Below are 14,023 nucleotides of genomic sequence, written 5' to 3' on the forward strand. Positions count from 1 at the left end.
TTTTTTTTTTTTTTTTTTTTTTTTTCTTATAATTAATATGCTTCTACCATTTCAATAAAAAAAAAAAAAAGAAGAAAAAAGAAAAAAGAAAAAAGACGGAGAAAAGAAAGGAAAAGAGAAAAAAAGTTATTAAAAATTAAATTAAATTAAAGGGTGGGCCCTGGTTTATGGTTTGGGTTATGACATGGGTATAATTTAAGGCTTGGGTTTATCACTTGATTGACCCACTCAACTTTTAATTACATTATACATATTAATTATACACATAACAAATTATAAGAGACAATTGATAAACAAATTAAACAACTAAATCATGTTAGGCTAAACAATAATGAAACAATACATTATAAAAAACAAAAAAATTAAATTATGTTAGGCTAATGTTTCAAAAATAAAATTATGTTACGCTAAATAATAATTAACAATTTTATAATTAATGAAACAACAACATAATAAATTATAGTTTATAAAAGACAAACAAATTAATAAAACAACTAAACAACAATAATTAATGTTTTTATTAATATTTTAAAATAAACTTATAGTTTATAGTTTATTGTTTATTCTTTTACTAGAATTATAGACAAATATTTGATAAGAAAACTACGTAGAAGACAATTATAAACTTTATGTATTTGTGTGTTTTTTAATTGTTATTGTTGTCAATATACAAAATTTTTTTTTTATTAAATTATATAATTTTTGCTTATTGAGGAATGCCCTGAAAAAGAATTTTAGAATTGCCACGGCCTACAATAGGTTTGGTCTCTTGGACCATAATATATTAACACTTTTCACCATGAATAGTTTAAAGTTTCAACAATTTTAGAAAAATACTCTTAAAAAGTACTTTGTTGTTCATGTCTGGTGTTACAGTGAAGTACAATATAATAATCTTGCTTTTTGTGTAGCCAAATAGATCTTTCGTACAATAATTTGTCAGAGGGCTCTGCACCACCCTGTACAGATAACATGTAAGTCTACCTTCTTGAGGTTTACACACTTTGATCTTCATAACCTTTTCTGAAACTAACTGATTTTTCCTTTGCATCAGAAATTTCTTCAAAAGCTTTTCTAGAAGGGACAAGTTGTAAGCTTCAAACTTGTAATCTTTTACGAAGAACCACATAATTTTTTTTTTTCAATTTATTTGGGATAACTGACATTCTTTATCTACTTCACTAATTAAGAACACTTCGTGAGTGCCTGGATGAATCTCCATGTCAGAAAGGTAATAATCATCTATGAATATATCAATTTGAATCAAATTATGATAAGGTATATGCATCAATTGTCTAGTCAGGTATTCGTCTTTTGTAATTTCCTTCGAAATTGAAGAAAAGAGTTTAGTTAAATATTTCATCTTGTACATGAAAAATACATAAATTTTTTAACAATAAAATGGAAATTTCATTGCTGTTCTATTATGTTTGCTTGTATTTGATTTGGTACTGCTTCTATGTAGATTTGTATTCAGTGCATATAAATTGTGCTGGGAAAGCAACTACAATTGGAAAGATTAAGTATGAAGCAGATGTTGACCCAGCTGGAGCAGCGAAATATGTTCGTGTGAGGGAGTATTGGGGATTTAGTAGCTCTGGAAGATTTTGGGATGTAAACACTACCGCAAAGGACTATATAGCAAATAATGTATCCATACTCAAAATGAATGAGTCTGAACTATACACAAGTGCACGCCTGTCTCCTCTTTCAATCACATACTATGCCCGCTGCCTAGCAAACGGACCTTATAAATTGAAACTTCACTTTGCGGAGATAGTAATCAGAGACAATAGATCTTTTTACAATCTTGGAAGGCGGATATTTGATATTTATGTGCAGGTATTCTGTCAAATTTATTTCTATCTGTATATTATAGTAGAGGAGTTAATTGAGTTAATTTGCTGCAGGAAAAACTGGTGTTGAAAGATTTTGATATTGAAAATGCTGCACCAGGGGTTGATAAAGCAGTTGTTAGGGAATATAAAGCAAATGTAACAAATAAAGTTTTGATGATTCGCTTTTTTTGGGCTGGGAAAGGAACAACAACTGCCCCAACGAGAGGAACATATGGTCCCCTCATATCAGCTATCTCTGTGGAAGCTGGTAATTATATTGGCAATTAAGAATCTTTTTGTTGTCCAATTTTTTCCATACTCAGATTAGATTGATGAACTGTGGAATCATAGGATTTTAGTGGATCTAGAAATCCGTAGGTATTTGCATTTAGATGAAAGACTCAAAACCATGTTGAAGTACATTTAGATGGAAGACTATCAAAAACTTTATTTGTCTTTTAACCATCTGTTGCTATCTTGCTTTGGATTTTCTGTATGGTGCTAAATATATTTCAAAATGCAGTCTTAAAATTACTGTCCTTAGTTATTTTTATTTTCTGTAGATTTCAGTCTCCCTGATGATGGCAAGATGAAGATATCCATTGTGGTTGGAGCTGTAGTTGCAATGCTACTCCTCATTTTTATGATTTTGGGCATTCTTTGGTGGAAAGGTTGTTTGGGAGGGAGGAAATCAAGGGAAAATGGTAATTTGTGCAAATCTTATGTGGAAATTATAGAGGGACAATATTCACTATCTCCTACTATGGCAGGAAGTTGGAACAATGCATAGAAAAAGAAAATTTTTATTTTTCTTTATCTTTCCCTAGATGATCAGCATTCCAAAATACATTTTAAAAAGAAACTATAGGATTTTTGGGTTCAAAGCGTAAGATCTTTTCTTTGGGATGATGCATGATGATTTGGGTCATTTAGTTCCAATTTTGATAGTAATGAGCCCATGGAATCATGCAAAAAGAAAAAAAAGAAAAAAAAAAAAGCCTTTATCATTGCTTATTTTTTAAAAAATCTGCATAAAGTAAATTTTCAAATGAATAATGTGTTTTTGGCTTAAGTTCTCTGTAGTCGAGTGACGTCTAAAGGTTTTTATAAACCAAGTTTTTGATAGAGAAAATATTATTTTTAAAGATTTCACTCTCAACTTGTCCTCAAAGTTGCATGAAATTTGGTTTGTTTGTTTAATATTCTTATTTTAGTTGCAAAATGATCTTGTGACAAGTATCAAGCCATCTCATTCTATGATAAATGAATGGAATATTTCACGTTTCCATTTAATTTTTTGATTCCCAATAAAGTACTTGTAATTGAGAAAGAGGAAAAAGATAAAATCTAAAAACTTATGGTTTCCTATTCTTGTTCATACTTCATATATTTCTGCTACAATATAGTACCATCCCCAGCGCCCCCGCCCCCCCCCCCAACCCCGTCCCCCCTGCCAACTTCTGCTACAATATAGCCCATCCCAAAAGCCTTTTATTTTCTTATCCTCTTTAAGATTCATCTAACTAGTCAAGAGGCATGCATTTTTTTTTTTTGGTTAAACATTGTTCTTGTTATATATAAGATGCATTCTGACATCTTAGTTGATGCCTTTGAAGAGTTAAAAGGATTAGACTGCAAACTGGTTTTTTTACATATCGACAAATAAAAGCTGCCACTAAAACTTCAATGCTGCAAACAAGCTGGGGAGGGTGGTTTTGGATCAGTTTACAAGGTACCTGACAACTCTGTTTCTATTCTAGAACGATTTTCTTTTCATCCTTTTATTATTATTCTTATTCTGCTTATTGATCTTGACATTTGAAGAGTTACACAATAAAATACATTCCTGAAAATGTATATTTTCTATTCTTGATGTAGGGTATACTATCTGATGGTGTTGTAATTGCGGTTAAGCAACTTTCATCAAAATCAAGGCAAGGAAGCCGTGAATTTGTGAATGAAATAGGCATGATATCTGGTTTACAACATCAAATCTTGTTAGACTGTATGGATGCTGTATTGAAGGAAAACAATTATTGTTGGTATATGAGTACATGGAAAACAATAGCCTTGCTAGTGCTTTGTTCGGTAAGCTAATGTTTTATACCTTACCATGCATTTTATGTTGATAATAGAAGAATGAGGACAAACACTAATCATGAATTTCATTGATTGGGTTCTGGACATCAATTTCAAGTCCTGCAGATGGCTGGTTAAAATTGGACTGGCCTGCAAGACAGAAAATATGTGTTGGTATAGCAAAAGGTCTGGCTTTCTTGCATGAGGAATCAACGTTGAAAATTGTTCATAGAGACATCAAATCTACTAATGTGTTACTTGATAGAGACCTTAACCCTAAGATCTCTGACTTTGGTTTGGCCAAGCTCGATGAGGAGGAGAACACACACATTAGCACCAGAATTGCTGGAACAATGTGAGTTGACTTTCTTTCTTTTGCCCCCTCTATACTTCTCTTTTGGAGTCTATTTTTCCCCCTCTTCTATTTCATTACCTTTGTAGATCTTGATTATGAGGTATTGTGATTTGATGCCGATCTTATATGTTGGTAATTTTAGTTGTGCCCTGAAAGTACACCAAAATATGGCCAGAATGAACTCTTTGCACTAAGACAAGTATAGAAGATACTGTCAGAAGAGTATTGACCAAAGTACTTGACTGGATTTATATTCTATTTGGCATAAACACATAATAGTGTCCATGCTTTTTAAACTGAGTTCTAATGCTATGCCCCTTTTTTTAATGAATAAGCAAACATTATCAACCAAAATGACACAATTATAGCTCAAACAACACAAAATACAAGCTGCCATGCTGTAGACATTATGTTGTCAAAGCAACCTCCTATAATACCCCCAAATGCACATAAACCTCTGCCCAAGCAACAACACAATTCACCCTAACATGGAGCAGCTTATCTACAATTACTAAAACCAGCAGCTATATAAGCACCTGGACAACAATGAACCTCTGAAACCCCAGACACATTGTCAAGCCCTGCCAGAAGCCAGTCACAAAAAACAAGAAGCTAGACAACAAATTGGCAGCACAAAACAGAGCCTTTCGCAACTGAATTCTCAGCTTAAAGCAGAGAGCTTGACCACTGATTGAAGGTTTGGAAGGAAGAAAAGCCCCAGGCCTCCATCTCACATCATTCAAGACATTCTTCACCATGTGATTCTTGGAAATCAATGGGCCCTAATACAGTATCTGATTTCTCAACCTCAAAATGTGATATACCGTTGCTGCGACAACAACTTTACTAACCACTTGAGAAACCCCCATTGCATCAAACTCCAACCAGTCACAAGGGACACTCTTGCTAGGATATTGCGAACACGCTTGCAAATAGTATGAGAGAAGGGACTAGAATGGCAATCCACCTCACCACAATAGTATTCCACACCAATTTCCACCAATCCATCTCACCACTCCTAACTCTTATGGCTTCCCAAGTAGAATGGCAAGAAAAGCACCACTAGTTGTAAGAGTCCACCTCACCTTATCTTCATCATGCAACTGATCCAGCAAGCATTCTAATTGGACAGCACTAACAGCTTCACTTTTAGGTAATTTCCATTGCCATTCACCATTCACCATTCAAAGTAACACTAGACACTCTTGAAACTACCATCAGCACCAATCATGATCAATAAGTCCAACAAAATCAATTATCATTATAGATCAAATTCTATGGCCAAACCATAATGTCCCCACCTTCTCACATAAACAAAGAGCTATAGCAGACTGGACGTATGGAATAATTCCCTCCCTCCCCCACTCCAAAAAAAAAAAAAAAAAAAAATCTTTTAGTGCAACAACTCATTAACTTTGATCCCCTTTGCCATTTTTAGAAAACGTAATATCTCTATTTTAATTTACTTATTACTCTTGCTTTAGTTGTTTTATTATTACTTATTAATTGCATGATTGCATGCATAACAATTGATTGGTAATCTAATGGTTGGTAATTGACTGATGTTGGCCTTTTTGGATTTAGAAGTTCATAACATCATATTAGTGAACCAAATATTATGATAAATTTATGTGCTACAGAGGCTATATGGCACCAGAATATGCATTATGGGGTCATCTAACCTACAAAGCGGACGTTATAGTTTGGAGTTGTTGCATTGGAAATTGTTGCTGGGAAGAACAACATGAAATATCGACCAAATCAGAACTTCGTATGCCTTTTAGATCGGGTAAGATACATCATTCTCATATTGTTTTGAAACTTACAGCTAAAGAATATAATGAACACAAGATTTTTTTGGTAGACATATGAACCCAAGTTTCTTCTTTTGGAACTACGCCATTTGACTAGGTTAACCTGCTTTATGTTTCACTGGGTTTAGTTGGAAAATAAACATCATTTATAGTTGAAAACATACATGTGCAAGAGTTAGGTAAATTACGCAGGGTTTTTTATTTTTATTTTTATTTTTTTTTCATTTTAGTTGTATCTTCAAGGTTCAAGTTGCATAAGGGCAGTAAATGAGTCAAGCCAAGCTGAGCCAAGTATTAAAATTTTAAGGCTTGTTCATTTAATTTCATTTCAAACACGAGCTGAGCTCAAGCTCATCACAAAATAAGATTAATGTTCAAGCTTAGTTCATTTTCTTGTTGAACAAGCACGAGCTTGTTCGCGAGCTACTTGATCAACTTAATATTTTCCCATATATATAAAATCATGACTAAATTTTTACCCCATCACAAATCTATGAATTTTTACTGCTAATGCACTCTATATTGTCAATAATGTATAATAACTAATTTGATATTATATGAACCTATTTACAAAACCTACATTATCCATTCTATATAAATATAATTTTAGACAAGTATATTTAAAAAACTATAACACTATATATTGTCAAATCAAACTTTCATTTTCACAAGCTTATTCACGAACACATTTTTTTATAGGTAATATAAGAATTATTATTTATGAAGAAAAGAAAAAGAAACATACAATGTGTTCATGAGAATGAACACAACAAATCACAAAATAGAACACAAAAGAAAGCAATCAAGAGACTAAATTAAGAAGAAAAAAAACTGAACAATAGAAGAACATTTTGTAAAACCCTAGCACCGAGAGCAATCAAAAAGACTTCTCTAGCACAAGCCTATTAATTCAACCAAAGACTTCTCAGAATCATGTTTCCCAAGCCAATGATTCCAACAAAATAACAATTCTGCCACGGAGCTAGGCAAGACCCACTGCATATTGAAAGCTTGAAGCATGAAAACCCATAAAGAATTCGCCACATGACAGTGAATAAGGAGATGGTCCACAGATTCCCCACTGCATCGGCACATACAACACCGATTTTCCAATGGGCAAACTCTAAGCATGAGATTATCCAATGTAAGAATGCGATCATGAGCTGCCATCCATATATATATATATATATATAAAGCCACCATTTTTGGAACCTTTGCTTTCCAAATGCCTTTCCAAGGGAATATAGAATTGGGAGTTTCCCCTAACTCATTATAAAAGGAAAGGGTATGAAACTTACCATTTCCATTAAGACCCTAACACAGAGAATCGCTGCCTACTCCACGTGAAGATGAGCTTGAATAAAATCAAGAAGATAAAAAGAAGCAGCAAGCTCCCAGTCTTCAAAATCCCTATAAAATCTCAAGTTCCAAAATCTAACATCATCCCCCTCTTTATGACTCACAACATCAGAAATACAAGCTTCTTTATTAGCTAAAATCACATATAACTCAAGGTAGAGGATTTTAAGGGGATCAACCCTAACCCATCTATCATGCCATAATTGAATTTGGGTACCATCACCCAAAACAAAGGAAAAATGCTTAGAAAAGCTTTCCCACCCTTCATTAATACTACGCCACAAACCACACCCATGAGTTCTCCTACAAACTTTAATACTCCAACCCCCTTGACCCCCCTCATATTTAGTGGATATAAACCTCCGCCAAAGATGAGTAACTTCATGCCTATATCTCCACAACCACTTCACTAATAAAGCTTGATTAAAGGACACCACATTTCTTATCCCCAAACCTCCCATTTTCAATAGGTGAGCAAACCTTGTCCCACGCCACCAAAGGGTATTTGAAACTCCCCTCAGACAATCCCCATAAAAAGTTTCTTTGGATTCTTTCCAACCTAGCCGTCACTGCTATAGGAATAGTATATAACAATAAAAAATAAGTAGGAAGGCTTGAAAGAGTGCTCTTCAATAAAGCGAGCCTACCACCCTTGGATAAATAAAGACATTTCCACCCTAATAATTTCTTCTCCATCTTCTCCAGAATGGGATTCCAAATAGAAGCTGACTGAACGATGTACCAAATGGCTTATTTATGAACACATTATTATGTTTTAGTTTGTCTAGTTTAATATTCAAGCCCAAACTTGGGCTTGAGTTGACTTGTTTGCTAAAAAACAAACATAAATAGCTTTTGAAGCCATTAAATCCAGGTGGGTTTATAGGGATGCAAATCTTGCTACTCATATGTTAGCTAAGTGGTCTCCACATAGCTCTATCTGTAGCTGTTTTGATATGGGATTTAGCCCACTCCCCAGCATGTTTTGTTAATGTTATCTTGGGTAAGGCTGCCCAGTATTCTCCATAATGTTTTTCTTTGTTTTGGTTAATAATATTTCATTCAGGAAAAAAAGAAACCATTAAAAAACTTTTTTTTAAAGTCGAGTAGCTGTTCATAAACAGTTTTTGTTCACTTACAAGCATGACTAATTTTTATATATTGGAATTAAAGTGATGTGCTGACAAGTGATGTTGTCTTAACATCATATAATTCAATAACACTGTCCACGTGTTCTAATTATCAGAAGGAAAAAAATGTCCGTGAGTTCTTTCCATGAGAAAAACTTGGATTTGATCTTGAAACCTCTACTTCTTTTAAGAACAAACATAGACACACACCAAAAAAAAAAAAAAAAAAAAAAAACTCATTAGATATCTTTAAAATACAGTAAAATTAAATTATATTTGGCTAATAAATGAAAAGGATGAGTTTACAAAACAAATGTTGATATTAATTGCTTTTATATTTTATGAAAAAGTCATTCTTTTTTCGTTATTAACTGTTAATTGTCTTTTCATATTTTAATTAGAGTAATGTTTATTTCACTAGTACATACACTCACAGAAAACAAGAGAAAACATGACTTGAAGTCTTGATTTCGAAATTTGAAATTGTGACTTCAAGTAATGTTTTCCCTCATTTTTTGTGAGCATGTGTACTATGTGTGTGATAGTATTTTATCATTTAATTAACATGGTAGCCTATTGTTTGCCAACTTGGGGAACATCATTGATAGAAAAAAGCAGAATTGAATTGTTTTTTTTTTTTTTTTTCTTTTCTTTTTAATAACTTACAAGCTCTTTTCGTTTGTCATTTTAGGCCACCGTGTTACAACAGAAAGGGGATTTGATGGAGTTGGTAGATCCAGAATTGGGATCTGATTTGAGCAAGGAAGAGGCACTTAGAATGATTAAAGTAGCTTTATTATGCACTAATCCATCACCAGTGCTTAGGCCTGTCATGACTGCAGTAGTGAACATGCTTGAAGGCCGGATAGTCATTGATGAATTGACAAGAGGTCCAAGTATTTATGGCGATGAACGGGGGTTTGAAGCCTTAAGAGATCAATATGGTGAGAGCTCACGACCAAACTCAATGGAAAGTCAGAGCCTTGTTCAATCATCAAATGCAACATGGATTGGTTCTTCTTCTACATCTGCCCACAATATCTATTCCACTAATCAAAACGAATGAGTGTGGATGGCAATAAATGTGGGATTTTAAGTAAAATTAGCTAACATAGGTATGTAATAACTCTACAAACATGGTTAATAGTGTTTTGCTCACCGTTAGATCTAAAGTAATCTACGGTTCAAAAAAAATGTATATACCTTGAACTTATATATATATATATATATAAAAGCAACTAAGGCTCCAGCTTATATGACGAGCATTGTGCTTGTTTAATGATAAGAAACTATGAGCTTTGTGGTTTTAATTCCAAGATAATACTTTGAATGGGATTTGGTTGGGAGAGAGAATTTGCTCTGCGAAAAGCACACATTTATTTAGCATGTTGTCAACTTGTGGACCAGTATTTGCTCTATAAGATCAAGGCATGAAGCTTGAAGCTAAACGGTATTTTCGAAAATTATTCCTTTTTGATGATTGTAAATTTTACAATAGACAGTATAGTCAGATGATTAATTATGGGAGTAGTGACAGATCGAAGCCTTGCATTGGTTGGTTCATTCCACATTCTCCCTGGTGCAATTTAAGTCAGCCATATGCCATTTTATGCTTCTTATCGGTACAATCTGTAGGTTTATACCAAAATTGCCTCCATGCCGGCCCAAGGCATAGCTAGGCCTAAGGCCCCAGCTCCATTATAAAAAGGCCCAAGTATTTTTAATGATAATTGACTTCTTTTTTTTTAAAAAAAAAAAAAAATTGTACTATTTTCCCACCTATGCTTGGAAATATTATATTACAAATATGTGGAATCATCAAATGTTAATTAAATTTCCCCAACTAACAGATTGAGGCTTTAAACATTAATTACATAATCTTTGTCATGGCCACACACCAAATAATTTCTATCTCTCTTAGTGGAGGTTAAGCATAATTTTGAGCTATTAGACTCAAGAGCGTTAGAGATGTTTAATCAAATGTGGCCAAATGGGTCGGGATATAACAAAACACTTTATGGATGTTGTTATCCTAGTCTTTAAATAAGATTTGGTATAGTGCTATGAAATCTTTTCTATAGGCGTGCTCAATGGTCGCACAGCCTATTAACCAATATGAACAAAGAGGATAATGGAATGAGAGATGCATGGTTGGGCCATGCCCACTATGTGCGAGCGAGAGATGTTAGAATTTGGCCAAACAGTTGGTCAACTGGGTTGCCTATTAGTGGGCATGACCTGGCTTGTTTAATGGGATTAATTCCCACATAACATAGACGTAACATAGACATTATGTATTTGCTTTGCTCAATTAGCAAGTACCACCGTGAGCAACATTTTTTGGGTCATGAAGGCATGGTAACGTGGAAAAATGCTGCATTTAAGGTCCTAGAGGTATGTACTTGTTTGTTTTCATACAAATTAAAAGAAATATAAGGTCACCGACAAATGTGTTGTAGTTACCTCATATGTGACATTGGTACTATCCAACATGACCATATAAGGAATTTAAAATAAAAAGAAAAGATATAATGTTACTAACAAAAGTGATGTAATGTAATTACCATCATAGAGATATTGAGTTACTATATCTAATATGACATTGGTACAATATAACGTGACTATGTGAGGATTGAAAAACAAAAAAATAAATGACATTACAAATAAATGTTGTAGTAGTTATCACCATATGATATGTTGTTGCATCCATAATAATTATATAATAATTTAAACAAAAACTGAAACAAAACAAAAAAGTGCTGTTAGAGATATCATAATTTGATGTAATGTTATTGTCCAATGTAACGTTGTTGCCATCTAATTTGAAGTTACTTTTCCAACGTAAATATATATATATATATATATAACACCTATGGTGACCTATTAGTTAGGTTTCAAAAAGATATGGATATATCGAAAAAGAAAAAAAAGGATCAGCTATGTGTTTTCAACTTTCAACTCCAAAATTTGTAAGAGGAAACCGAATATATTTTTTACAAACTGAAGAATTGTTTCGTCTCGATGACTACATGTGACCTTAGATATCTATAGTCTCGAGCCTCCAATAAATTTAGAGATGTATATAGTTTCTTGTACATCTGCCCAAATTCTCTATCCAATAAATCTTGATTTTTATTAATGTATGTATGCTACTGCCCTCTAGGTTATATGATAAGCAAGATGCTTGTTTAGTGATAAGAAACTCCATTTCGATTTAAATTTATGTCTTGAGGTTACTTCACTAATTCCAGAAGTTAAAAGCTCAGATTTGTGGTTTTAATTCTAACATAATACTGTTTGGATGGAATTTCATTAGTTTGGACTTGGGAGTGACACACATCTATGCCAAGGGCACCCTCATTTATTTAGCCCATGGTCGGATTGAGTTTTTGATTATTTGACAACAGTCTCTGAGTTATCCTTAATAAGTCCCTATGACATTATTGTTCCATTCTTTGAGAGCAGCCAATTTGTAACTTTAATTTTTATGGACAAGGTATTAAGTATATGTAGGGGAATCATTTACTTTTATTTTTCAAGCATCTTGCACTACATTTTTACATAGGGTTTAGCAACCACATTGCTTCAAAACGTAAAGGCCTTTTTTAAATAATAGAAAATAAAAAAACAAAAAAAAAACTAGGATAGCCTTAGTATCCAACAAAAGTGATGAGTGATCTGAAACTGTGATGGGTAGGGATGTGACTGTTGTCTCAAGTACATCATTCAGCCCTTTTGAATTAGTGAAGATTCAGTCAATTCTTTCTAGACCTCTAGTCTACCATTGCTCTATGTATAGAAAGCTCTTTCTGCATTTAAGGTACTCATTTGATGGAATTGCAGTACATCTTGTAGCATAGAAGCTCTTGGGCACATTATGTTTTTATTTGATAGTTTAAATGTCCACTACAGTGTTTGATTGAAATCACCTATTGACCGCCTTCTACTCCCTTCTAATGGTCTGTGTTTGTTAATTTCTTGCCAAACTTTGTTACAATTTATGTAGATAGGTTTGACCATAACTAAATGTAATATAACACCGTCCAACATCAGGTAACTTTAGTGTGAATTATATGTTGGTTTGCAAATAAAACATTGAAGAAAATGACTCATCAATCTTCAAATATCTTATGAATTGGAGGGAAATTCATTCAAAATAATGAGCTTTGTTTGCTCGGCATGAAAATCAACTTCAATGGACTTATGAATAAGATTGGATTTGGCTGTGGACTTTTTTGGACATACCTTTTGCCACCATGCTTGTCACTACCACCTATTTTGGACAAAAGTTATCAGCATTTTAAATAATATTTTACACAATATAATTGTCTTAAATCAAAATATGACATGTCTTGAAAATATGAATATATATATATATATATTTATATGAATGTATAAACCAATTATTATGATTATTCATTATTTGTTAGTAATTTTTTTTTTTCAAAATTCAGCAAGTTTAGGTTTATGTTTGATATGTTTATGCATAATAATTATCATTTTTATTCTCACAAAAAATCAATTAGAATAAGTTTTTCAAGAAAAAATATAATAAAAAAAATCAAGTTTATTTTTATCAAAACTGTATTAGTTTTGTTGTTATTAACATTGGTATTTGTATTTTTATTTTTATTTTCATATTATTGTATTTATTATGGAAAAGACTAACAAAGCTATTTGTTGTGCCCTCCCTAGAAGTATATCGATCAGTGGGAATACTATTGATTCAAATAGTTTACGGTATAGTTTTCCAAGAAATAGCCAAATTAGCATACACAGTGCTTCATCCCTCTAAATTTAAGATGACACAATTCACCATGGAACAAATTGGCAAATCAATGGCTTTGATCCTTCAAAATTTGGTATTTAAAAAAAATATAGAATTATGTTACATAATTGAATATAAGTTAACAATTTAGATGCGTATAAGTATTAGGGTCTAAAATAGATTATAACATTATGTTACTTTGTAGCTACAAAAAAGTTTATTAAATGTAATTGCTAAATTAATCTTTGTCCATGCTATATAATAACTAGTGTTGTTTCCATATATAATAAAGCTTTTATAGGTATATCAAATTTAGAATTAATTTTTGAAGGTAACATTTTAATAAAGTAGCATAAACATAACCATAAACAGAAACATATACGCAAACGAGAATAATTTTGTACTCATAAATTTTTTTAATTTTTACAATTATAAAAAGTAGGAAATATGAAATTTTTTCAATCAATATTTCAATTTATTAGATTTTTTACAAATCAGTAAGTGTGTGTGTATAAAATATAATATAGCATAAAACGAAACAACTTTTTATTGACCACTCCTACTTATTGCACCACATGACAAAATAAATTCCTACCACGTTTACATTTAAAAACTCCCAAAGAAGGTGCCTTTTCATTTGGTGGTTTATGCAAAATGTTTTAATTTTCTTAGTATTTTTT

The 14,023-nt window shown here is 32.5% G+C and overlaps 1 protein-coding gene across 1 annotated transcript in view; it reads left to right on the forward strand.

Moving 5' to 3' along the window:
• LOC112035379 (probable LRR receptor-like serine/threonine-protein kinase At1g07650) overlaps positions 1 to 9,829 on the forward strand; it is a 38,238-nt gene extending 28,409 nt beyond the window's left edge. The window contains 16 exon segments of the mRNA XM_065778913.1: positions 912 to 974; positions 1,055 to 1,090; positions 1,191 to 1,231; positions 1,466 to 1,842; positions 1,911 to 2,106; positions 2,402 to 2,542; positions 3,455 to 3,469; positions 3,472 to 3,513; positions 3,516 to 3,536; positions 3,539 to 3,570; positions 3,717 to 3,825; positions 3,828 to 3,926; positions 4,044 to 4,272; positions 5,913 to 5,972; positions 5,974 to 6,061; positions 9,267 to 9,829. Coding sequence (XP_065634985.1) covers positions 912 to 974; positions 1,055 to 1,090; positions 1,191 to 1,231; positions 1,466 to 1,842; positions 1,911 to 2,106; positions 2,402 to 2,542; positions 3,455 to 3,469; positions 3,472 to 3,513; positions 3,516 to 3,536; positions 3,539 to 3,570; positions 3,717 to 3,825; positions 3,828 to 3,926; positions 4,044 to 4,272; positions 5,913 to 5,972; positions 5,974 to 6,061; positions 9,267 to 9,641 — 1,924 coding nt within the window. The 3' untranslated portion in view covers positions 9,642 to 9,829.
• Positions 9,830 to 14,023: the final 4,194 nt, after the last annotated feature.

Source organism: Quercus suber, unplaced genomic scaffold, assembly GCF_002906115.3.
Source record: "Quercus suber isolate HL8 unplaced genomic scaffold, Cork oak 2.0 scaffold_193, whole genome shotgun sequence".
In the NCBI taxonomy this organism is placed as follows: domain Eukaryota; kingdom Viridiplantae; phylum Streptophyta; class Magnoliopsida; order Fagales; family Fagaceae; genus Quercus; species Quercus suber.